General features: G+C 50.0%; 1 protein-coding gene across 5 annotated transcripts in view; it reads left to right on the forward strand.

The window, feature by feature from the left end:
* GRAMD2A (GRAM domain containing 2A) overlaps positions 1 to 17,747 on the forward strand; it is a 35,634-nt gene extending 17,887 nt beyond the window's left edge. The window contains exons 2-12 of one of the 5 annotated variants that reach the window (XM_033189527.1): positions 7,410 to 7,502; positions 8,347 to 8,401; positions 8,743 to 8,818; positions 9,459 to 9,562; positions 10,177 to 10,275; positions 10,566 to 10,637; positions 12,141 to 12,197; positions 13,798 to 13,942; positions 14,083 to 14,279; positions 15,191 to 15,295; positions 15,556 to 17,747. In XM_033189527.1, coding sequence (XP_033045418.1) covers positions 7,410 to 7,502; positions 8,347 to 8,401; positions 8,743 to 8,818; positions 9,459 to 9,562; positions 10,177 to 10,275; positions 10,566 to 10,637; positions 12,141 to 12,197; positions 13,798 to 13,942; positions 14,083 to 14,279; positions 15,191 to 15,295; positions 15,556 to 15,615 — 1,063 coding nt within the window. In that variant the 3' untranslated portion in view covers positions 15,616 to 17,747. Of the gene's footprint in view, positions 1 to 7,409; positions 7,503 to 8,346; positions 8,402 to 8,742; positions 8,819 to 9,458; positions 9,563 to 10,176; positions 10,276 to 10,565; positions 10,638 to 12,140; positions 12,198 to 13,797; positions 13,943 to 14,082; positions 14,294 to 15,190; positions 15,296 to 15,555 lie in introns of all 5 variants that reach the window. The other 4 variants (XM_033189528.1, XM_033189529.1, XM_033189530.1 and 1 more) reach the window with 4 other exon arrangements.
* The last annotated feature ends 8,420 nt before the right edge of the window (positions 17,748 to 26,167 follow it).

Genomic DNA, 26,167 nt, shown 5'->3' on the forward strand with positions numbered 1-26,167 from the left:
TTGAGCCCCAGGAAGTTGAGGCTGTGGTGAGCTGTGATTGCACCACTGTGTTCCAGCCTGGGCAACAGAGCAAGGCTCCATCTCTTTAAAAAAAAAAAAAAAAAAAAAAAAAAAAAGCACTGCAGGTGATTCTAATATGCACCCAGCCGGCTACACTTTAGAGCTAAAAGGAGAGTGTCCTTTCCCCCTGAAGTAGGAGGTGAGCGAGTGAGAGGTGAGGGTGGAGTGAGGAGACCTTGTTGGGGAGATCTGGAGCAGCCAGTTGGGGGAAGAGTCCCAGGTCCAGCCTACTGAGCTCCAGTTTGCAAAGTTCTATCCAGGACAGATGTCCACGAAGTTTCCTGTCCTTGGATAGCTATTTCCCTGGTTTCTGGGTTTGTACTGTCGGGGCCTGTTGCCATGATGTGTTTTTGTTTGGAAGAGAACAGTGTTGTTTTCAGGTCTCTGCTTGGAGCTCGCTGGGGCCGAGCGTCCTGGCTGGCTGCACAAGAGGGTGGAGCTGTTTTTGGCCTGGCCTTGAGAAGAGCTGGCAGGACCCACAGGGTCCACAAGAAGTCAGCTTGGGAGAGTGCGGTTACCTCCTTGGAGGAGTAGATGCCCAAGGGGACCACCCCACCCCAGCTGTGGGGAAGGCCCTGCCTGTGGCCACGCAGGCCCGCTGAGGTTTGTGCTTCAGCATCAGCCACAGGCTTGGCCACTGCCAGAGGCTTGGAAGAGTACTGGAGGGAGGTTTGCCCTGTGGTTAGGAAGGGCTGGGAAGTCTGGGGGAGTGTTGCCAGCGCATGGCCTGCCCAGGGGCGTGCAGCCCACTGGAGACAGGAGGGACCCAGCCTGTGCTTTCACCCAAATACCCCATCCTGCCTTTTATTCTTTCCTGCCCTTTATTCTTTCCTTGCGCCTTGTACCTCCCACCTGAGTTCCTCTGATCAGTCAACCACCCAGGGCTGAGCGCCTTGAGGTACCGCACCAGAGCGCCTGGAGGGAAGGGCCCTGCTGTGGGGGACCCCGTCAGCTCCTGTCCAGCCTCTCCCCTCCTTTCCTGCTGGGTGTGTCATTCTCTGTGCTCCCTCAGTCTTACTGCCTTGCTTTTTCCTCTCCTTCTCCCTTTTGGGGTGTTATCTCTCTTTCCCTCTCTCTCCTTCATTCATTCAGCAAACACTGGGTGCTGGCTGTATGCTGGGGATACAGAGATGTACGGGACATGCCCTTGCTGGAGCTCAGAGTCAACTGGGGGACACAGATATGTAAACAGACAAGCACACTCTGGTGTGGTAAGTGCTGGGGCAGCAGCCTGCAAGAAGCGACAGTGGACCACAGAAGAGGGAGTGAGCCCCTCTGCTGGGGCAAACCAGGGAAGGCTTCACAGAGGTGGTGACATTTCACCTGGGGCTTGAAAGATGACTGGGAACTCCCCAGATATATAAGCATGAGAAGGGTAAGCAGGTAAGCAGGCAAACCATGTAGGTGTGAAGGGCTGCTGTGGCATGGAAGTGAAGGTGCTGGGCTGCACTGCAGGTGAGGGAATGACCGGGGTGAGGCTGGAAAGCAGGAAGGTCTGGGAGGTCAGCTGAAGAAGTGACGGGAAGTGAAGAAGGAGCATCAGCAGGAGAGTGGCAGGATCAGACCCGGGCCCTAGCTGGCCCTCTGGGCAGTGTGCATGTGGGAGAGAGGCAGGTTCGGTCAGGGAGCTGTTGCCAGCATCTGGGAAAAGGATCGTGGACTGGGCTTGCGTGGTGTAGCAGGAATGAGAAAAGAGATGGTTTCATGGGTTATCTCGGGGGTTGGCGGAGAGGACCTGAGGGCTTGATTGGCTGTGGAGGTGGGGAGAAGAATGAGTGGAGTATTTTGGCCTGGGTAACTGTAGGGAGGATAGAGCCTTTCACAGACACTGGATGCCAAGGTGGAAGCAGGCTTGGGGGACTGCTGCTGAGCTTACATGCATGGACGCACCTAGATGGCAGAGTGTGAAGCTTGGGAGGGTGTGGGTGTCAAGGTTACAGAGTTAGACTTGGGAGTGACGGCCTGGTGTGGGTATTTGGAGCCCCGGGGAGGTATGCAGAGCAGAGTGCCTGTATCAGGTGCACCACGAGGCCCCTAGACTCCTGCGTACCTGGGCTCCCACTCATTGCCCTCTCCTCTCCTGCCCTGTCTCCCCATTCTTGACATCTCCCTGTGCTGGTGCCATTCTTGCCCTCTGGCAGCTTCTCAGGCTGAGGAGCTCCCTACCCACCTCATGATGCGAAAAGGGAGTATTTTTGCTGCCTGGGGCTGGAGAGCAGGCAGACACCTGCTGTGCTCCTTAGGGAGGGGCCTTCCTGCCTTCAGACCAGGCTCAGCTGGGGGAAGGGGCCTCATCAGAAGGTTTCCAATCTTGTGTACCCCTTTTAATGTCAAAATACTGCCACTCTCCTGCTCCACACTTCTCCTAACAGAAATCAGAGTTTTTTGTGGCTTCTAGGACTCCTGACATGAACTCCACAGCTGGGGCGTGGGGACGGGACGGGACAGAGAGGGAGGAGATACGGTTCACGACCCACAGGGCATGAACACCAAGCGTGAGAAAAAGTCTGTGAGTAGAGTCTACAGTGGCTGCCCGCAGGGTGGGCGACCAGGCTGAGCCCTGTGCTCTTAAAGCCTCCTCCTTGGCCCTCTGGGTCGGGGCCCAGCTGGTCACTGGCTGTCCCCTGCCTGACTGGTTCTGCTGGTGCATGCTCAGTGACCACTCTGCCCTGTACTTCTTCAAGTGGCACTGCTCCCATTTCTTTATTTTCATTTGTCAAAATAAACACTACAGGGGAGAAGATACAACTATTTAGTGGAAAGTGAACTGAAGATTGTTTTGCGAGCACTGCAGGTTTACTCATTTTGGCCATAGGAAGGGTCTCTGAGCCAAGAGCATTATCAGCAGAGAGACAGGAGGAACTGGCTTCAATGGATAAACATAAAGGAGTGGCTTGTAACCATCCCCTTGATCACGTGTAAAGGAGTTGGCTTTTTTTTTTTTTTTTTTAAGACAGAATTTCACTCTGGTTGCCTAGGCTGGACTGGAGTGCAATGGTACCATCTCGGCTCATTGCAAGCTCTGCCTCCTGGGTTCAAGCGATTTTCCTGCCTCAGCCCCTTGAGTAACTGAGATTACAGGTGCCCGCCACCATGCCCAGCTAATCTTTGTATTTTTAGTAGAGATGGGTTTTCACCATGTTGGCCAGACTGGTCTTGAACTCCTGACCTCGGGTGATCCGCCTGCCTCAGCCTCTCAAAGTGCTGGAAGCCTGCCTTCAGATCAGGCTCAGCCACCACGCCCAGCCAGGAGTTGGTTTTTAATTTAAAGAGACTTGAGAGTTGGCCCGGCTTGGTGGCTGAGCCTGGTCTGAAGGCAGGAAAGCCCCTCCCCAGAGTTGTTGTGAGCGCCTGCTGCATGCTCAGCACTGGACGTGGGATTCATTGAAGGACTAGGCAGAGTCTGTGCATCTCCAGGGGCTCACAGACGCTGGAGGAGACTTCCCATCAGGGTGCTGTGAGTATCTGAAGCAGAGACTCCTCACCTAGGCTGGGGGAGGGCTGAGGGAAAGCTTCTCTCCCTGAGAAAGTCACATTTGAACCTAAGGATGTATTTGGTTTAGAATCTATGCAAAGACATGATTATCTATGCAAGATTAGATAATCCATGCAAGATTATAATTATACCAGTTTCTAAGGCTCAGCTTCCTTTTCTCTAGGAACCCCACTGTGAGTATTTCAGATCTGTGCATCCTCTGAGCCCCTGCTGTCCTGAGAACTTGAGTCACACTCTCAAGCAACAGGCTCCGTGCCTCTGAAAGCACTGTCTAAGCTCCTTCCTATTGTCATCCCATTCTATCCCTCGTCCATCCTTCAGGCTGGAGTGCAGGTTCTTTAGAGCTGAGCCTACAGGATTTTTCCCTGGCGGCCCCATGGATTGACTGCCAGGCTCACGCTGTAACGGCTCAGTGGTCTGACTTGTATATGCTGCTCCTCCAAGGACTGTCCTGTGAGAGGACTTAGACCAAGTGAGAAACATACATGGAAGAAATAGATGGAATCTACCACACAGTACTTACACTCAGACACAGCAGAAATACCACAGACAAAAGAGAAATGACAAATTGGGGAAAATATCACAAAAATGATAAACTAAGGATTAACATTCTCAATAAAGAATGTACAGGTTGGACATGGTGGCTCATGCCTGTAATCCCAGCACTTTGGGAGGCCAAGGCAGGTGCATCACCTGAGATCAGGAGTTCAAGACCAGACTGGCCAACATGGTGAAACCCCATCTCTACTAAAAAAAAAAAAAAATATATATATATATATATACACATACATACATACACACACACACAGACATACACACACGCACACACACACACATACACATATATGTATACACACACACACACACACACATATATAAATTAGCCAGATGTGGTGGCAGGCTCCTGTAATCCCAGCTACTGGGGAGACTGAGGCATGAGAATTGCTTGAACCTGGGAGGTAGAGGTTGCAGTGAGCTGAGATCACGCCATTGCACTCCAGCTTGAGTGTCAGAGCGAGACTCTGTCTCAAAAAAAAAAAAAAAGAAAGCTAGACATGGTGGCTCACACCTGTAATCCTAGCACTTTGGGAAGCTGAGGTGGGATGACTGAGCTTAGGAGTTTAGGACCAGTCTGGACAACACAGTGAGACCCCCCTCTACAAAAAAATGAAAAACAGCCCGGCGTGGTGGCGGAGGCCTGTAGTCCCAACTACTTGGGACGCTGAGGTGGGAGGATCACTTGAGGTCTGGAGGTTGAGGCTGCAGTGAGCCAAGATTGCGCCACTGTACTCTAGCCTGGGCGACAGAGTGAAACCCTGTCTCAAAAAAAAAAAAAAAGGCTGGACATGGTGGCTCATGCCTATAATCCCAGCACTCTGGGAGGCCAAGGCAGGGGGATTACAAGGTCAGGAGTTCAAGAGTAGCCTGGCCAATACGGTAAAACCCTGTCTCTACTAAAAAATACAAAATTAGTCGGGTGCAGTGACACACGCCTGTAGTCCCAGCTACTTGGGAGGCTGAGGCAGGAGAATCACTGGAACCCAGGAGGCGGAGGTTGCAGTGAGCCGAGATCCCACCACTGGACTCCAGCCTAGGCGACAGCGAGACACCATATCAAAAAAAAGAAAAAAGAAAAAAGCCAGTAAAAATTTATACAAATGAAGAAAGAACTTCAATACAAACGAAGAAAGAATTTCACCTGTGAATTGTCTATAAGACAATGAAATTCCAGTGGTTAATAATTATTTGGAAAAAAGTGTTCAACCTACCAGTAAGCAGAAATACAAAGGAAGACAACGTATTTTCACCTATCAGATTTGCAAAGGTGAGTGAGAGACAATATCCAGAGAAGGGCCTGAATATCGGGAAACAGGCACGCTCATATCGTGCTGATGCCTGGGTTAACTGGAATAGCATCTGTTCATTCTTTTTTTTTTTTTTTTTTTGAGATGGAGTCTCGCTCTATACCCCAGGCTGGAGTGTAGTAGCGCCATCTTGGCTCACCGCAACCTCCGCCTCCTGGGTTCAAGCAATTCTCTGTCTCGGCCTCCTGAGTAGCTGGGACCACAGACGCCCACCACCACAACTGGCTAATTTTTTTGTATTTTTAGTAGAGACAGGATTTCACTATCTTGGCCAGGCTGGTCTTGAACTCCTGACCTTGTGATCTGCCTGCCTCAGCTTCCCAAAGTGCTGGGATTACAGGCGTGAGCCACCACGCCCGGCCTGCATCTGTTCATTCTCAATCCACTAATTTCACTTCTGAGAATCTATCCTAGGAATGGACAGTGAGTGACATGGGAAATTTCTCACGAAATCAGGTTAAGCCACAGAAGTAGGGTACACAAATGATAGATTATATAACCATTTATATAGGTTATATGTTTATCATACATTTTTTCTTTGGGTGATTTTTGGGGAATCTTTCTTATAGGTGATTTTGATCTTATATTTTTCATATTTTCTATAATGAACTTTAAAAATCAAGGGAAAAAAAAACCTCTGTGAAATGTGACATGATGGAACCAAATAAATCCAGAAATCAACTTTGAGAGTCAAGTCTCTAACAAAATCTGTCACTTCCCAAGATTGTTGTAGGTATATGTTGATACGTGTGGCAAAATCCTCTCTAAGGTTGAGGACAGAGGTAATCAGGCCACATGGCCATGGCTGGACTGATTTTGTGGGTGAGGTCACTGGCTGTTCACTGTAGTACCGGACACAGACTGTCCCTTGGCAGGACTCAGTTTCGTAATCTGTACAATGGTATGGTGGGAGGGGGTGAGGCTAAATCAGTCTCTGAGGGTCCTGGCAGATCTTAGGCTGATGCAATAACTCTATTCTTGAAGAAGAGAACTTTGGCTGGCCTCAGTCACACAGCGGAGTGTGACTGAGCACTGAGATTTGTAGGTTCCAGGCTCCAGCTCCTAATCTGCTGTGGGACCACTGCACATGACCTTGTTACCTGTTCCTGACCACCATACTGCCCCAGTGTGGCCATGTTTCTTGGCCATCCTCTCTCTCGGTCAGCCCCTGCGCCCACTCAGTTGGAGCTGGTTTGATGGCTCAGGCTTTATTGATGTGAAGCCTGGAGGAGTGTTTCTTTGGAGGAAGCCAGGGTAACGATTCTTTGGAGCGTTTAGTGGAGGCAGGAACTCAAAGGCCACTGGAGAGCCCTACCTGCCCAGGGAGAGAGGATCTGTTCCCTCCCATGCTCTCTCTCAGGGACATTTTTGAGATGGTTTGGCTCTCATCACCAAGCTGTCCTGACTGTTGGAGGTGACTGAGGCCACTTCCTGGTATAAGACGGCTCCTCTCCTCCTGGCCACACCTGCAGGCTGACGGGCCTCCACCTCCCACACCTTCAGCGCATTAGCTCCTGAGCTTTGTTTGATAAGGCCTCCTGTGCTCAGCCTCCTTTCCTGGAACCTGATGGTTTACAGTCATGCTGCGTGGGTACTTTGGACACTTTCGTTCTCGGCATAAGCAAGTCTCAGGGTCCTCCCTCTCAGTGTGCCTCCTCAAGGGTGGGGCTAGAGGCCTCACTCAGCCTGGCCTACGAGCTGCCTGGCACTGGAGATGAGGTAGATAGGTTGATTTTCCTCCCAGCCCAGGCATAAGCAGAACTTCTGGCTTTTGGGAAACATGCTATGTGAGACCCCCAACTCCATCAGCCGTCCCAGAAACTCTGCCTGCGCCGCTACCTCTGAACTGTGACATCTTCAGTGTCACCCTCAATACCAGGGCCCGTCTTGGGTGGGGGACAGAGGCAGCGGCCCTGGGCATGGTGGGGATGGTGGGGAAAGGTGTCCTCATGAAGCCCCCTTCCTCATGTGGGCCTGTTTTTCCCTAGCAACCAACAAATGCACGGAAAGACAGCTTCTCTGAACAGTGCTGTGCCCTGCAAAGAGAAACCAGACAGAGTTGAGGAGCCCCTGGACTACAGGTGAGGACCCCTTTCCCAGTCGGAGATACACACAGACTTGGGGGTGGGAAGCCCTCAGGAGGTGACCTGTTTGTAAGAAGACCTCAAGGCTGAGCCGGGCCCCTTTGCAGGTTTGTGAGGTCAGGCACAGGCTGCCCCAGGCTTCTTCCTCCCGCCCCTCAGGCCTGTCCCAGTGCACTGGGACCTAGCAGAGTCCATGCTTCTCAGGTTTCCAGCCTCCTCCCTGCTCACCTGTGCCCTGGGCCAACCCAGACAAGGCAAAGGTTTACCTTTTTTCTCAGCGCCATTCCCCTCTCCCAGTGTGGTAGCCTCAGTCAGGTCAGGTGAGTCTGTGCCAAGCTTCCCGCAGCAGAGCTCAGGCCACAGGGAGGAGGTGGCAGAGAGGGCAGTCCTGCTGGCATCATGGCCTGCGGCCAGGCCCTGGAGCTGTGAGTCTGACACCTTCACCTCACCCACACCCCAAACTGGTCCCTATTCCGGCACTGCCTGCTCCCCTGCTTACCCCTTGGCCAGAGAAATGGGACAGGGTCTTTGACACCCAGGTAGGCAGCTCCTCAGCATCTCTGGGAGACTGGGTGCACCTCCTGGAGATGCTGCTCACTCGCATCGGGGAAGGTGGGCCCTTGGCGACCCCTCCCTGCCTCCCGCAGTGCCCTCCCCCAGGGATGAGCTGTATAGCTGTGTGCTCGCTGTACTTGTCATTTTGCTGTGTCCCCTAGAGAAGGGCCCTAGTCTCCAATCTCTGCCCCAAGCTTCTGGCTCAAGGCCAGGGCAGAATTGGCACTGAGTACGCATGGGCAGGACTGGGGTTCCTTGTCCCCAAAATGGAATGTCTCCTTTGCAGTCTGCACTGGCCAGAAGGCTTGAAGGAAGAGATAAAGAAGTGTGGCCGAGAAGGGGTAAGTCTGGAGGCTGACTTCTCACTATTTACCCAGGAAGGGGTCCTGGGCTGCCAGAATTCAATGACTTTTGGCACCTTGGCCACCAGGCCGGTCATCAGGAAATCAGGAGGCCTGAGTGAGTGTCCCCCTCTGCTAATACAAGCTGCCTGTCAGGACCAGCAGCACCAGGAGACAAGCTGTGCTTGGCACACAGCCCTCCATACTCACTGGCTGCTTACTAGCTGCCTAATGCTAAGTCCCCAGCATGGGCCGGGGGGCTGTGGCATTTCCTGTTGGCTGGAGCCCCTTTGGCGGTCTCACCTCCCAGGGCTTCTCAGACGCAGCCCGTGTGTTTGCAGATAACACTGAATAAATACAACCAGCAATACCACAAGCTGTTTAAGGATGTTCCCTTGGAGGAAGTGGTTCTCAAAGGTGAGCTGTCTCCCTGGTATAGCTGGTTAGGCACCCAGAGTGCCTGGGGCCAGGGGCCTCTGCTCTGGAGCCTCCAAAGCATGACTTAGAAATGGGAACTGGCTGTCCTTTAGATGTGGACCACTCCCCCAGAATGTGAGAAGACTGGGCTGGTTTGGGACATAGCATTGCATTTTTGAAGGTTTTCTTGGGGAAACGTCAGGGCTTTGGAATCTTGTGTCTGTTCTGCTCTTACCGGTGACTTCTTCCCTGCTCTGGCCTCTCACTGAGCATGTGGGGGCATTTGCACAATCAAGGCCCTCAGGGCAGAGCAGAGCAGGGAAAGGTCAGGGATTCTGCCTGAGGTTGTGAGATTGCAGGCTCGGAGATCAGGGCAGGAACTTGCCTGGACCCTCTGGAGCATGGTTGGAGAAGGAAGAAACATCCAGCAGGCTGGTGGAGTGGAGGGGCAGTCAGGAGAAGGACCCTTCAGTGCTGGGGAATGGACTGTTTGGGGTTTGGGGTCTGTGGTGGGGAAGGGGGAGTCTGAGAAAGATGGGTCCTGAGGCTGGACTCTGGACTCCAGAGTGTGAGGACCCAGGTCCTGGGGCTTCCTGGGCTGACCTTGCTTATGGCCATTTTCTCTCCTGTGACATCCTAGTGTGCTCCTGTGCCCTCCAGAGGGACCTCCTTCTCCAGGGCCGGCTCTACATCTCCCCCAACTGGCTCTGCTTCCATGCTAGCCTCTTTGGCAGGGATATCAAGGTAGTAATGAGTGGTAAGGGCTGCCATGATCCTGTGAGGGGAGAGCCAGCCTCATGCCTCAAAGTCATGCCTATCTCTCTGCATGCCGGGCCCCGGGTGAAGCCCCTTGCTGATGAGCAGCTTCCAGGCATCCCATCCAGTGTCCAGGATAGTCCTGCCCCTTCTGAAACAGAGGCCCCAATGTGGACCCCACATCTGGCCTGAACAGTTCACAGCCAAATCATTCTGCCTCTAGGTATTTCAGAAATGCTTTGAGAATCAGAGCGGGATGTCATATTTAGGGGGAGCCATAGTTGTGGCCAAGAAGTAGCCTATGGAGCTCCGTTACTAGAGTATGAGATTTGCCAGAGCCACCATCCTTGGCCTCCTGGATAACAGGGATCATACCTATGTGACAGCCAAGAGTGACACGTCCTGCCAAGGCTGGGGCAGGGTGGCAGGCACAACCGGAAGGGGATCCTGGATGAGAAGGTAGAAGGTTCAGACACTTCCCCACATGGGGCCAGGCTTCTCCATGTGGCCATGCTGGGCTCACAGCTGGGTCCCTATACAGGGAGCAAAGGGACCATGTCCTTGGGGATTAGTCCTGAGAGAAGCATCCCTCTCCCTATCAGGTGGTCATTCCTGTGGTGTCTGTGCAAATGATCAAAAAACACAAGATGGCACGGCTCCTTCCCAATGGACTGGCCATCACCACCAACACCAGCCAGAAGGTCAGTGCACTGGGCCGGTGCTTCCTTGTCAGTCTGCTGCTCCCAGCCCCAGCAGCCCATAGTCTGACTTGGGCACATTCCCAGGTCTTTATTTCACCCCACCCTGCAGCTCTCCAGTACGTATTTCAGGCCATACAACAAGTTGGAAGAGAAGCTCCTGGGCAGAGCTCCTATTGGCTCTCACAGCCTGATACTCCTGTGGGCCTGTGCCCAATCCGGGAGGGGGCTGGCTGGCACAGCAAGGGGTCTCATCTCACCCTATCGCTGTGTGTTTTCTTTCCACATCCCAGTATATCTTTGTGTCACTGCTCTCCCGGGACAGTGTATATGACCTGCTGAGGAGAGTCTGCACCCACCTACAGGTATGAAGCTTGGGAGCAGGAAGGCCAGGGAGGTCTCTCAGGCCTGGATGCAGGTGGACAAGGGTGTTGGGGGAGGTTGCCCATCTCTCCAGCATAGGGAACGGGGCAGGGAGAGGGGAGTTAAAGGCTCAGGCTCAATGTACAAGAGACAGTACTTGGATTGTGCGTCTATGCTTGCAAGCATGTCTTTGAGGCCAGTGGGCCCCCGTGTGTCCCCATATACAGATGCCCCTTGTACATGGGCTTATGTCCCATAAACCCATCAAAAGTTGAAAATATCATAAGTCAAAAATGCACTTAAGGCCGGGCGCGGTGGCTCAAGCCTGTAATCCCAGCACTTTGGGAGGCCGAGACGGGCGGATCACGAGGTCAGGAGATCGAGACCATCCTGGCTAACATGGTGAAACCACGTCTCTACTAAAAAAAATACAAAAACTAGCCGGGCGAGGTGGCGGGCACCTGTAGTCCCAGCTCCTCGGGAGGCTGAGGCAGGAGAATGGCGTAAACCCGGGAGGCGGAGCTTGCAGTGAGCTGAGATCCGGCCACTGCACTCCAGTCCGGGCGACAGAGTGAGACTCCGCCTCAAAAAAAAAAAAAAAAAAAAAAAAGGCACTTAATAGAGGTACACATGACCTACGGAACATCATACCTTAGCCTCACCTCAAACATCTCAGAATGCTTTCATTAGCCTAGAGCTGGGCAAAATCATCTCAGACAAAGCATGTTTTATAATATAACTTATTGAATCCTGCACTGAATGTGAAAAACAGAATGGCTGTATGGTCCCAGCACTTTGGGAGGCCGAGGCAGGTAGATTACCTGAGGTCAAGAGTTTGAGACCAGCCTGGCCAACATAGTGAAACGCTGTCTTTACTAAAAATACAAAAATTAGCCAGGTGTGGTGGCAGGCACCTGTAATCCCAGCTACTTGGGAGGCTGAGGCAGGAGAATCACTTGAACCTGGGAGGAGGAGGTTGCAGTGAGCCAAGATTACGCCATTGCACTCCAGTCTGGGTGACAAGAGCAAGATTCCATCTCAAAAAAAAAACCAAAAACAAACAACAACCAGAATGGCTGTATAGGTACTTGAAGTACGGTTTCTACAGAAAGCATATCACTTTTGTACCATCATGAAGTTGAAAAATCCTAAGTGGAACCATCGTAGGTCAGGGACCATCTGTATGTCCAGGCCCTCACTTGTGCTTCCTTAATGCACAGATAGGAATGCGTAGCTGCTTCCCAACATGCCCTGTGACTCTCTCTGGCCTATGGTGAGGAAGAGGGGAGGGGTGGGGCAGCAGGTGGGAGAGTAAGTTGCCTGGAGCTTGCCTCTCTGCTTCAGCATTAAATAGGGGGTCCCCTATAGACCCTGGGAGCTGGGCTTCACCTGACACAAAGGGGCTTATCTGGAGGTAAAGCTCTCTTGGAGAGAGCTGATGCTTCCTCCTGCCTGACCTTGCCTGTTCCAGAGAGACGAGTGACTGCTTTCCCTTTCCTCCTCAGCCTTCCAGCAAGAAGAGTCTGAGTGTAAGAGAATTTCCAGGGAAACCTGAGTCTCTGGTGAGAGCTGAAGCTGGGAGCAAAGACTGCTGGACTAACAGTGCCTGGAGCTCTGAGGCTTCTGGGCCTCCCAGGGGGGGCCCACAATGCAAATGCAGAACTGGGGCACCAGGCTCAAGAGCTAGTGGCTATATTATGCCAGGGCATCTCCTAAACTTACTGCACCATAATGCAGACCCACCAGGACCTCAGCCGGTAGGCTTTCTTTTTTTCTTTTTTTTTTTTTTTGCGACAGAGTCTTGCTATGTCGCCCATGCTACAGTGGAGTGGCAACATCTCAGCTCCCTGCAACCTCCACCTCCTGGGTTCAAGTGATTCTCCTGCCTCACCCTCCCAAGTAGCTGGGATTACAGGCACTTGCCATCACACCCAGCTAATTTTTATATTTTTAGTAGAGATGGGGTTTCACCATGTTGGCCAGGCTGATCTTGAACTCCTGGACTCAAGTGATCCACTGGCCTCCACCTCCCAAAGTGCTGGGATTATAGGCGTGAGCCACCGTGCCCGGCCGATAGGCTGATTTTCTGAGTAGAACAGAAGTCCAAGCCCCAAAACACTGGGCAGGTTGGGTTGCACACCTGTACAGATGCAGGGCCAGTGGCCCATCCTCTTTTCTTCAGCTGAGTCAAGAGGGCCTTCAAGGGGATAAAGATGTCCCTGGGAGCCAGGTGCAGTGGCTCACGCCTGTAATCCTAGCAATTTGGGAGGCCAAAACAGGAGGATGGCTTGAGCCCAGAAGTTCGAGATCAGCCTGGGCAGCATAGTAAGACCCTGTCTCAATAAAAATACAACAAATAGCAGAGCATGGTGGCATGTAGTCCCAGCATCCCAGGAGGCTGAGATGGGAGGATCACTTGAGCCTGGGAGGTTGAGGCTGCAGTGAGCCAAGATCACAACACTGTCATCCAGCCTGGGCAACAGCGAGAGACCCTGTCAAAAAAAATAAGAGATGTCCCTAGGGCAGAACTCCGAAGACTATCCTTGTAGAACCCAGACAGACTTATTTTAGATTTGCCAAAGATCCAGAAGTTTCCTTTGGCAACTGGGGCCCTGGGTTGGCAGAGCTGAGTTTCTAGGGCAGGGATGGGGTAGAAATGACCCTAGGGTGTTTGAAGACTCCTTCAGTAACTATTAGTGGTTAGCCAAGCATGTGATATGCATAATACCATGTGCCGGATAGAAGGTGAAGTTCCTATTTTTGTGGATGGGGACCCTAAGTTCTTCCTGCTGAGGTTAGGGCTTGGGATAGAAGGAGCCAGAACTTATCCTACCTAAGACGTGTTGTGCTGAGCTTTCTTGGCCTCAGATCTGAGCATGTATCTGGGTTGCCTCACATCTAAGATACCACTGTGGTTCTACATTAGCAGTGTTCAAGGACATCGTTTCCTGGCAGAATAGCTAGTCACAGCAAGGGATTAGAGAGGAGAGGCATATGGTTGCTGTAGCAACTGCCCTCCCCACTTGTACCTGCTTCCATCCCTGGCTAGGCATCTATATTTGGTAATATCTGGAGAAAACTCTGATAAACCTGGTGTGGGCTCCTTCGGGCAAGTGAGTTCCCAAGGGCCATGGTAAGATAGCTTCTCCTGTCTTACTGCAGGAAGTCCTCATCCCTGAGATGAAGTGGAGAAAGGTATGCCCTTCCTCCAGGTCCCTGTCTCTACCAGACAACATCCCTTGTATCCCTCCAGCATCTGTGGCCTCCACAGACAGTTTCTTCCCCTCCAGGAAGCCTTCAAGGTCTGGTAAGTCCGGGGGGGCTTGTCCATGGCAACTACTTGCAAAGGCCAGACTTTCTGTCTTCCCAGTTCCATATAAAGGGCTCACCACAACCAGCAGGGCTTCTGAGAGCTGATTTTTTTTTTCTTTCTCCAAATCCATATAGAAAAATCAAGAACCCAAGTAGCTTCAGAAAATGGCGGGAAGTGGGCATGGCCCATGCCGGGCTGGGGTCCTGCCTGCCCTAAGAAGATGACGAACTGCTCTCCCACTGCAAAGAATGCTGTCTATGAGGAGGATGAGCTGGAGGAGGAGCCCAGGAGCACCGCGGAGCTGACGCTCTGGGATTACCGGCTCCTCAAGGTTTTCTTTGTGCTGTAGGTGACTATACTGGGGAGGGGGACAGACCCACCTGCATGTCTAGGTGTTTAGAACAAGGGCCTTGGAGTGTGGGGAGTTCGCTATTCAGAACCGGGAGGAAGGTTCTGAGTCAAATTCAAGCTCTTGGGTAGTATTTGAAGGCCATGTGGCACGCCCTTCTGTAGCAAGAGAAAGGATCTCCAGTTTTTATTCTTGAAACCTTGTAATTTAGGGTTAAGACTATTTGGTGGAGAGGGGCAGGATATGGACATGTTGAAAAGAGGAAAAGCTGCATAGGATTTGGGAGAAGGAAGGCAAGGAAAATTGGAGAGAGAGAGGAAAAGCATGGCCTCTCCACTGCCCACCACTAGGGTAGCTTCTGGAACCCCTGACTTGTCTCTACCTCTGTCTAAGGACCAGTAGAGCAGTGAGCATCGTGGGAAGTGACATGAACAGCCAGCCCCTGCTTTCCCTCACCTTAGCTCATCAGCCTCCTCTGGCTCTGCTAGCCAGGTTTTGACCATCAACATCAGCACCTGCTGGGGGGAATGGGCCCAACGCCTAGGGGGTCATCATCATGGCCTCCCAGAGGAGGCACAGGAAGGACCACGGCGGCTAGTGAGAGGGAGGGTAGGATGACTGTTCTGGCTGTCTGGCCAGGGCTCCCTCCAGGGCTCAGCTGAAGGGTCCAGAGCTCTAGTTGGGCTGTGAGGACACTTCCATGGGGACGAGTCTCAAGACCCTTACATGGCCTCTAGGAAGAAAGATGCTGAGGCCTGAACTGGCTGCAGGACAAAGGGCTCTTTAATTCTTCCAACTGCAGCGGTAGCTTGGTTCCCACTATTTGTGGTGAACTTCCAGAAATGCTCTTTCTGTAGAAGAAATATTCAATTCCATCTTGTCCCTTTCTCCAGGATCTGCTTCCTGGTCATGTCCTCATCCTATCTGGCGTTCCGTATTTCTCGGCTAGAGCAGCAGTTATGCACCTTGAGTTGGAACGGCCCAGTCCCTGGGCACAGGTGAGGCCTTTTCTCTTCCTAATACTTTTGATATTGAGGGTTAAGGACAGGGGCCAAGAACCTCAGGCCAGGCTGCCTGGCTGGACTTGGTCCTGTTTTGAGCTGGCTTCTGACCCTAAGCAAGGTTGGGCAGCGTGCAGGGTACATCGGTCCCACCCGGGCCCACTCTTGGGGGAAATAAAGTTATCACTGGCCCTTCTGCCCATGTCCGTCTGCCTTCTGGGCCCTTTCCTTGACGTGGACATCTTTCCTCTGTGCAGGTAACAGCCACTTGGCCTTTGTCCCCATTCCTTCTTCAAGAAGAATGTTCTGGGTGCTAAGTCTCCACCAGTGTGGTTTACAGTGCTGCTGTGCTAAGACTGCCTATGAAGGAAAACATTCCAGATCCCTCCTCCTCCCCGCAGCTCTTCTCCCCACTCTATGAGAGATCTGAAGTACCTATTTACGAAGTAACTGGCTTCTACGATTTTTGGACTCAAACAAAAAGCCAGAGTTTTTGGAACCAACTGAGGAATTCTGTACACAAAGCTTCAGCAACCACTTAAATGAGAAAAAAAAACAAAAAAAAAACAAACAAACTGGGTCCTTGGAAACAGTTCTGGCACACAGGCAGAACACTGGAGGCCACCTCAAGGGACAGAGGCCATGCTTTCATATTTGGAATGTGGCTCTGCCACACAGCTCACTCCCATGGTGAGGTCAGAGGTCAGAACACAAACCACCCATGTGGGCTCTGCTCTCTCCCAACACTCTGTGTTCCCACAGGGCTTCTCTGCGGGCAGCCAGGCACCTGTCAGGCTTGGGCAGGGGCCTGCTGAGAAGCCGTGAATGCAGAGGGGAGGACTCACGGCCAGGATTCCAGCCAGAGATGAATTTCCATGCTCTGGGCCGGGGCTCTGTGCCGGCCCCTCATGAGGTGGCTGGCTGCATTACAGGGAGATGTTGCCTTTGACGGGGATGGTGGCAGGGGCTGTGAAGAACAGACGTACCCAAATGCTGTGTCCTCAGCTGTCACTTTCTGGTGAGACAGGTGGAACAGGGCCTTTGATCACTGAGGTCACAAACCTGGTACTGGGTTTTGCCCTTGTGTGTTCAAACATGTCTAAGGTATCCCAAGCCCTGGAAATAGGGAAGGGGAGGGTGGAGGCTTGCATCTGAGGTCTTGCTGTCTACTCCCTGCCTGCCTGCCCAGATCTCAGGCATGGCCAACAGCAGCCCGTTTGGGGGCTTGTCTGGGCAGCTGCGTGTGATGGTGTCAAGCCTCACAGGGCAGAGGTCACTGTGTCACCCCTGTAGTCACTGGGTTGCAGGCCATGGAGGAGGGACCTCCACTCCATAGGGCCTATTCTCCATTAAGGTGGAAGTATCCACTGTGGGCCTGGAACAGTGCAGGAACCAGGCCAGGGGGTCTATCTCATACCTCTGGGGACAGGAGAGGTAGAGGATAAGGAGCTTGGACATGGTGGTGGTTTTGCCTTGGATATTCCTCTTCCTCTATCAAGGCCTTCTCTTCTTCTCTGTGCCCCACAACTCTGGCTTCATCACCCTGGGACTCCCATCTGCTAAGATAGTGGCTTTGGAGGTTCTGGAAGGGCCTTAGTGAGGAGGCCAGAAGTATCAGGGAAAGTTGCTGGTGGGGTGGGCAGTGTCAGAAACAGCCACTGTTTTCCCCTCTTCAGACACTGAGAGATTAATCAGGGAATGAAATCCAGGTGGAAATTATTTATTGTGGAGCAGACGACTGTCTGTCCTGTTTATGACAAACCCAAATGAGGACTGGAGGATCTACCAGTAAGTAGTCTCTTCATGCTCTCCCCATCCCAGTTTTTAGGATGAAACAGCCTGGCCTTTTGTGTTGCTTGCACCAAATCTGTATGTCTCAGGTGAAACTCACTGTTCCATGAACGGCCATCCTTTTTTTTTTTTTTGGAAACAGCCCCTTTCACCTTTTCATCAGTCTTTTTTAGGAAAATAACCCTTCTTGCTTCAGCACTTCTCCCTGGTCCTTGCTGAAAGACAGAGATAAAAATCCATTCTCTGAGCCTTGCTAGGTTGTCAGAAGCCATGAGAGGTGCCAGTTATAGGTGGATGTGCCAAGATGCTGGCGAACTTGGTCTTCAGGTATACTCAGCCTCAGAAAGGGCAAGAGCCATGCTGCAGGGTAGGTGACTTTGGAGGTGCACTTGGGGCCCAGGGCTTTGAGTGGTGTGGGTGTGCCTGTCCCTCCAGATGGTGCTCTGTTTCTCCCTGTTGTCCCCCTACATGGTCCTCTGGGGCCACCGTGCCGTCTGCTGTGTGCATGTATAAACGATGTGTATTTTATATAGACCTGCTTGCGTTGGCTAATGCTCCTCTAATTCCCTGAATTTGGTTCAACCACCCTTGGGCTGTTTTGCTATGGCCTTTGCCTTTGAAAATATTTTAAAATAAAAAACTTGATTTTTCTAGTGTACGGTGGTATGGAAAATTCATTTTTATCCTCTGACTACTCACTACAGGTACTCTTACTGACATACTCAGCCCCCAGGAGACTGATGGAGCCCAAGTCATTCCTATAGTCCCAAGTACACTGCAAATCTCAAAGGACTTTAGCTGAGCTGACTTATACCTCAGGCATATGGCGAAGAGGGAGGATGGCCACAGCAAACCCCCACAGCCCTCTGCCTCTGTCAGGTGGACACTGGGAATACTTACCCATTTTCTCTGAGCAACTCCAAAGCAATGTCCCTGGCTCAAACAGGACTATGCTTCTGATTCAGGAATTAACATATGGAGTTCAGAGCCAGAGGGCTCATGCGGCCTTTTCTATGACCCAGAGTCTACGTAAGGAGGTAACATTCCAATGTGGGCCATATCACCTTTCTTCTTTCTCCCTGTGATGCCCCCTCTAGTAGTGATTCATTCATTCAATAAATATTATTAAGCCAAGACTACATGCCAGGTACTAAGCTGGGCACTGGAGCCATGAACATGGCAGGCATGTCTGTGTCCCATGGAACTTAACTGACATTCCATGTACAGGTAGATTCCAAGTAAATATGTAAACAAACAAGAGAATTGCAGATAGTGATTTTCAAGAAGAAACAGTGACATGATAAAGTGTGATGAACACTGGTACAGAGGGAGATGGCTTTAGATGACATGGTTAAGAAAGTTTTCCAAAGTGACAAGCTGGTGCTTAAAGCATCAGCAGTCAGTCATGAGAGGAGCTGGGAACACATTCCTGGGAGAGGGATCAGCAACTGCAAAAGGTAGGAAAGGACATGTTTGTCTCTGAGGAGCAGACAGACTATCTGCATGTTAGTATCCTAGGATACTAAGTGGGAGAGTGACATGAAAAGAGGTTACAGAGGTCACCGCAAGAAAAAACCCGATCGAAAAATGAGCAAAAGGCTGGACCCAGTGGCTCATGCCTATAATCCCAACACTTTGGGAGGCTGAGGCAGGTGGATCGCTTTGAGCCCAGAAGTTCGAGACCAACCTGGCCAACATGGGGAAACCCCGTCTCTACTAAAAATACAAAAATCAGGCCAAGTGTGGTGGTCATGCCTGTAATCCCAGCAGTTTGGGAGGCCGAGGTGGGTTGATCACGAGGTCAGGAGTTCAAGACCAGCCTGACCAACATGGTGAAACCCCGTCTCTACTAAAAATACAAAAATTAGCCGGGTGTGGTGGCGGGCGCCTGTAATCCCAGCTACTCAGGAGGCTGAGGCAGGAGAATTGCTTGAACATGGGAGGCAGAGGTTGCAGTGAGCTGAGATCGCGCCACTGCACTCCAGCCTGGGTGACAGAGCAAGACTCTGTCTCAAAAAAAAAAAAAAGTTAGCCAGGCATGGTGGTACGCACCTATAGTTCCAGCTACTCAGGGGCTGAGGTAGGAGGATAGCTTGAATCCAGGAGGTGGAGGTTGCAGTGAGCAGAGATCATGCCACTGCACTCCAACCTGGGTAACAGAGCAAGACCATCTTAAAAAAAAAAAAAAAGGCAAAGGATTTGAATGGACATTTCTCTAAAGAAGATACACAGATGGCCAATAACCAATGAAAAGATGTTCAACATCACTAATCGTTAGGGAAATGCCAGTCAAAACCACAATGAAGTACGACTTCATACTCATTAGAATGGCTACTCTCAAAAGAACAGAAAAGAAACAGAAAATAACAACTGTTGGTGAAGATGTGGAGAATTAGTAACTCGGAATGACTTGGGCTAGGTTGGTGAAGATATGGAGAACTGTACTGTTGGTGAGAATGTAAAGTGGTTTAACTACTGTGAAACAGGACAGTGGCTACTCAAAAAATTAAAAATAGAATTACCATACGATCCAGCAATTCTATTTCTGAGTATATAGCCAAAAGAACTGGGAGAATAATCTTGAAGAAATTTTTCTTTTTTATTTTCTTTAAAGACAGGGTCTCACTTTGTCACCCAGACTGAAGTACAGTGATGTGATCACAGCTTACTGCAGCCTCGACCTCCAGGGCCCAACTTGAATAAATATTTGAATACACATGTTCATAGCAGCATTATGTACAATAATCGAAAATTAGAAGCAACTCAAGTGTCCATCCATGGATGAATAAACACACACATATATATATGTTTATATTCTCTATATATACACACAATGAAACATATATGGATATTCATCTATCCATGGATATGTAAATATATATATACAAAAATATTCAGCCTTGAGAAGGAAAAAAAGTCTGACACATGCTCTAACATTGATGAACCTTGTGGACATTAAGCTAAGTGAAATAAGTCAGTCCAAAAAAAAAAAAAAGATTCTGGAATCCAGGCTTGTAAAAAGAAAAAAATAAAATCAAAACCCCTCACAAATACTGGGCAGGGTGCAGTGGCTCATGCCTGTAATTCCAGCTACACAGGAGGGAGGATCACTTGAGGCCAGGAGTTTGACACCAGCCTCAGCAACACAGTGAGACCCCATCTCTTAAAAAACAAAGACAAATACTGTATGGTTTGGCTTATAGGTGGTATGTGGAGTAGTCAAATTCATGAAGACAGAAAGTAGAATGGTGGCTGCCAGGGGCTGAGGGAAGGGGGAAATGGAGAACTGTTGTTTAATGGGTATAGAGTTGCAGTTTTGCAAGATGAAGAGTTCTGGAGATCGGTTGCACAATAGGGTAATGTACTTAACACTACTGAACTATATGCTATAAATATGGTTAAGATGGTAAATTTTATGTCGCTTTACCACAATTTTTTTTTTTTTTTTTGAGGCGGAGTCTCGCTCTGTCGCCCGGACTGGAGTGCAGTGGCCAGATCTCAGCTCACTGCAAGCTCTGCCTCCCGGGTTTACGCCATTCTCCTGCCTCAGCCTCCAGAGCAGCTGGGACTACAGGCGCCCGCCACCTCGCCTGGCTAGTTTTTGTATTTTTAGTAGAGACGGGGTTTCACCGTGTTAGCCAGGATGGTCTCGATCTCCTGACCTCGTGATCCGCCCGTCTTGGCCTCCCAAAGTGCTGGGATTACAGGCTTGAGCCACCGCGCCCGGCCGTACCACAATTTTTTAAAAGTTAAAAGAGTTTGGTGGGGTAGGCAGACGAGTTTGGATTTTATATATTCCCTGGGTATTAGCTCAGATCGGAAAGTCTGGCAGGGCAGAACAGTGGTTGTTGAAACCCAGTGCTTTCCTTTGCTAGAGGAAATAAACACCTGGATATAATACACAGAAAAATATGGCTAATAATCTATAGGCTTTTCAGGGACTTAGAGAAACCAATCCAATAAAATTCTTTAAAGTATGCCCACTCCTCACTATGCCCAGGGACTGATTCATAGCAGCAGCATCACAGAGAAGGCATATAATCATATATTTATAATGGCAAGGAGCTAACTGTATCGGAGAAATAACTGCCTTAAATTTGGGGAAACAGAAGGGAAATATACATTATGCCAGAGCCTCAGTTTTGCAACATGGGCCTTAGCAGAAAGGAAGGGTCATGGGAGGGGCAGGATTATTAGCGAAAAAGGCATTCAGGAATGAGGGGGACTCAGGGACAACTTCATCCCACTGAGATGTCCTGGGAATAAGAAACTACCCCCAGCCCCTCTCCCAGGTGCCCAGCCAGCCAGCCATGGCCCCTCTACCTGACTGCCAGACTGAGTGAGGCCTGGAAGCCCATGGTGCTCCTCTCTCCTAGCTGCTAGGCCACAGAACCAGGGAGTCCTAGAGCAGAGAAACTTTTCAGAGAAGGATCTCCAGGTTGCCTCAGGACTAGACTGAGAGGCCAGATCCTCAAACTCAATCCAAGGCTGGCTGTCTCTCTGAGAAGTGATGACAACTGAGCCACTAGGCGGCAGCAAAGTCCAGCAAAGAGACCCAGAGCTATTGGGGTAAGACTTCATTCTCCCCCCTCAGAGAAAGCTATCCCTGTCCCCTTGCTGCAGAAAATGGGCCCAGGGCCCTTCCTGTCCAGGTCACCTACCTATCCAACGGAAGAAGGGAATCTTCAGGAAGGCTTGTGTGGCCATTTCCCCCGAAAAGAATGGCTCTATCCGCTTCTGCTTTGATCCTCCTCTCCCTCTTCTCTCATCACCTCTGCGATTGTGAAAGGACAGCGTTTCGAGGGCTCTCCAGACTTCCCTCAGCTCTGGCCACTAGGAAGGCAGGCGTGGAGAACAAGTGTGTGTGTTTGTGTTTCTGGGCTGCAAGGGTGGAGAGCGCAGCTTTTAGGGCATAGAAATCCCAGGCTCTTCTCCAACCTGCCCTTGTTTGGAGTAGCATTTTCTCTTAGACACAGAATTACCGAAATCTGGCTCCTGTGAAGTGTGATTTCATGATGGCAACAACACCCTTTCCGCTCCTACCTTTATTTAGAGAGCATGGGCTGGACCCCAGAGCAGAGAGTTTTAACGTTTAACAGTTCCACACGCTCTGTCTGCTGACAGGGAGAGGGCGGGAGGCATTTAAGCCTCACAAATGATATTCTAGAGAAACCTGAGTTTATCCCCCTGCATGACTGACCTCCACAGAGCCAAGGAACACCTGGCACCCAGCAGGGCCCTGCTTTTGCTGCTGCCTTCGTGCTGGCAGGGCTCCTTGCCTTCCCGGAATGTGTTCCTTCTTGTTTGCCACTCAGTGCCTGGCCCAAAGCCAAACCTGGGCTGCTCGGAATGCCATGCCCCCACTCACTTCTCTCTCAGGATCTGAGACAAGGCTCTTTTCCGCTGGGGAAAGGCCAGGCCCTTGCTGCAGCCTCATCCCACTGTGCAACTTCTCTAGGCACATCAGACTCTCCACCGACTGAAAGCAGAAGCACTTAGGGAGAGGACGGCAGGGTCTCCAGGAAAGCAGACAGTGTGGCATATTTATATCCTGTTGGTGGCCTTCTAAATTGAGCCAGAGTGGGCAAAGAGTTATTCACAAGCTGTTCATTAACTTGCTAAATGCAGAAAGGTTGGGTTGGGCACCACTCTGGGAAAACATGACACCCCTGCTCCTGGATTCAGTCTAGCATGAAGGCGTGTTAATTGGTGTAGGATTTCTACGGAAGTTTTTCTTTGCTGTTAGTTCCAAATACCAGACTAGTCTGTGTGGCATGCTCTCTCCAATATATAACTACATTTAAACAATTTATTAAGCACCTTCTATGGGGTCCCGAATTCATGCTTCTATAGATACTATGACACTATAATTTTCTGAGCATTTAATTGTGTACCAGGCACTATATAGGGTGCTTTTTATACTCATTATCTCATTGAAGAGAATCTCAATACACCAATACACTTTTTACACTTTACACTGTGTAAACTGAGATCAATAGGCCAGAAATACAATATGGACCCCTTCAGGGAGTAACTGAGGAGGCGAGGTAGACAGAATAGCAATGTAACAGTGTAAAGCGGGTGAGCCCATGTAACTGCAAAAGGCAGTGGTATGGGCAGACTCAATGGTACAGGGGCATGCAGCATGCGTGGGCCTCAAAGAATGAGTAAGATTTGGATCTGAGGAGAGAGGTGGGGTGATCTTCCCAAAATGTGTGTTTGCGGGGTAACATGAGTTAAAGTATGGTACTGCTGAGGGCGGTGCACATAAAAACTTGAAAGAAGCAGAGTCTGAATATGTATGTGGGCAAAATCCCCAGATCTAAATGTCAGGATGACAAGGACAGACTTAGTCTCTCCGGGGGATGAGGAGCTACTGGAGTTTAGGAGTGAAGGAGAAAAGTGATGGTTTAGCGATACTGGTTTCTCAGTAGAGTACAAGGTGGATTAAAAGTTCAGTAGAAGAGTCTAAATCATGGTTTCTCAACCTCAGCACTACTGATATTTTGGACTGGCTAATTCTTTGTTACAGGGGGTTATCTTGTGTATTGAAAGATTCTGGGTCACATCTTTGGCCTCTGCTTACCTGATGCCAGTAGCACCCCCCTACTCCTGGTTATGACAACCGAGTATCTCCAGAGCAAGCAAACTACCCCTAATTGAGTATTACTGCTTTAGATGGCAAGAAATTAGGGCCTGGACCTTATAATATTGGCAGTTATTTTAATAACTGCGTCAATCTGTTGACTTTCAGAATAGCAGATAAAAGTAAAAAATTGGTTTCTTTGCCACAGGAAATTCATCATCAGTGCCAAAGAACTTAATGGCATAAAGAAAAGAGGCTTCAGAAGTAGATCATTCTGCCTATTAGAAACCTCTAGAGGATACTCCAAAGCTACAGATAATGTGCTCAAGACTCATTAGCAAGACAGTGCCGGATAGCAGGATTTCTCTCTCTACCTCACCCCCGCAAATCACAACTTACTCAAGGGCTACATTGAGTAAGGAATGCCCCCAATGTACATGCAGGCAGAGAAGCTAATGATCTATAATTTTGCTAGGTTTGCATTCACTCTTCTAGAATTTTGTTTTTGGCAATTGGGAGAGGGGATGAATAGACTGGCCTATCAATGAAAAGAGCTGATTTACCAAGATGTGTCTTTATCTAAAGCAGGAATCAGCTAAGTACAGACTGCTATACAGCCTGGCCAGCTTTCTGTAAATACACAGTTTTACTGGAACTCAGCCATGCCCCTTTGTTTATGTATTGTCTCTGGCTGCTCTAGAGCTCCAATGGCAAGGGTGAGTAGTTATGACAAATATCATCTGACCATATCTGGCCCTTTAAGGAAAAGTTTGCTGATTCCTGGCCTCAAGGAAAATGCTTTTAGACTCCTAGGGGTGATGGCTTTTTTTTTTTTTTTTATGGAGTCTTGCTCTATCACCTAGGCTAGAGTGCAGTGGCGTGATCTCAGCTTACTGCAACCTCTGCCTCCCGGGTTCAAGTGATTCTCTTGCCTCAGCCTCCAAGTAGCTGGGATTACAGGTGCCCACCACCACACCCAGCTAATTTTTGTCTTTCTTTCTTTCTTTTTTTTGAGATGGAGTCTCACTCTGTCACCCAGGCTAGAGTGCAGTGGCGTGATCTCGGCTCACTGCTACCTCTGGCCCCTGGGTTCAAGCAATTCTCCTGCCTCAGCTTCCCCAGTAGCTGGAATTACAGGCACCTGCCACTGTGCCCAGCTAATTTTTGCATTTTTAGTAGAGATGGGGTTTCACCATCTTGGCCAGGCTAGTCTTGACTCCCGCCTTGGCCTCCCAAAGAGATGGGATTACAGGCGTGAGCTACCATCTAGGTCTAATTTTTGTATTTTTTTTAGTAGAGATGGGGTTTCACCATGTTGGCCAGGCTAGTCTCGAACTCCTGACCTCAAGTGATCCTCCCACCTTGGCCTCCCAAAGTGCTGGGATTACAGGTGTGAGCCACCACACCCGGCCTTTTTTTTTTTTGGATGGAGACTTGCTCTGTCACCCAGGGTGGAGTGCAGTGGTGTGATTTTGGCTCACTGCAACCTCTGCCTCCTGGGTTCAAGTGATTCTCCTGTGTTAGCCTCCTGAGTAGCTGGGATTCCAGATGCTCACACCATGCCTAGCTAATTTTTGTATTTTTAGTAGACGTGGGGTTTTACCATGTTGGCTAGACTGGTTTCAGACTCCTGACCTCAAGTGATCCGACCATCTTGGCCTCCCAAAGTGCTGGGATTACAGGCGTGAGCTACTATGTCTGGCCCAGATTTTAATTTTTTTTTCGTCAAAATAATTATCATTGAGTGCCTACAATGGGCTAGGCACTGTGGTAAGAGCTTGGGATATACTAGTGAACAAAGCAAATACAAGTCTTTGCCTTTGTGAAGTCTATATATTCTAGTGATGAGGGGAGACAGACAATAAGCAACTAAGATAATAAAATATAGGCCGGGAGTGGTGGTTCATGCCTATAATCCCAGCACTTTGAGAGGCCGAGGCGGGTGGATCACCTGAGGTCGGGAGTTCGAGACCAACCGGACCAACATGGTGAAACCCTGTCTCTATTAAAAATACAAAAATTAGCTGGGCATGGTAGAGGGCACCTGTAATCCCAGCTACTCGGGAGGCTGAAGCAGAAGAATCACTTGAACCCGGGTGGTGGAGGTTGCAGTGAGCTGAGATGGCTCCACTGCACTACAGCCTAGGTGACAGAGCAAGACTCTGTCTCAAAATAAATAAATGACCTAAATAAAATGATATAGTATGTTAGAAGGTGATAAGTGATAAAGAAAAAAGAATAAATGTAGAACAAGAAAAGGGAGATTGGAAATGCTTATAGGGCATCACAATTAGATGATTATCAGGGAAAGTCCAATAGAGAAGCTGATATTTAAGTAGACTTACAAGAAATGAGACAGTAGGCCGGGCGCGGTGGCTCAAGCCTGTAATCCCAGCACTTTGGGAGGCTGAGACGGGCGGATCACGAGGTCAGGAGATCGAGACCATCCTGGCTAACACGGTGAAACCCCGTCTCTACTAAAAAATACAAAA

The sequence above is a fragment of the Trachypithecus francoisi genome, unplaced genomic scaffold (genome assembly GCF_009764315.1).
Source record: "Trachypithecus francoisi isolate TF-2019V2 unplaced genomic scaffold, Tfra_2.0 Lachesis_group3, whole genome shotgun sequence".
In the NCBI taxonomy this organism is placed as follows: domain Eukaryota; kingdom Metazoa; phylum Chordata; class Mammalia; order Primates; family Cercopithecidae; genus Trachypithecus; species Trachypithecus francoisi.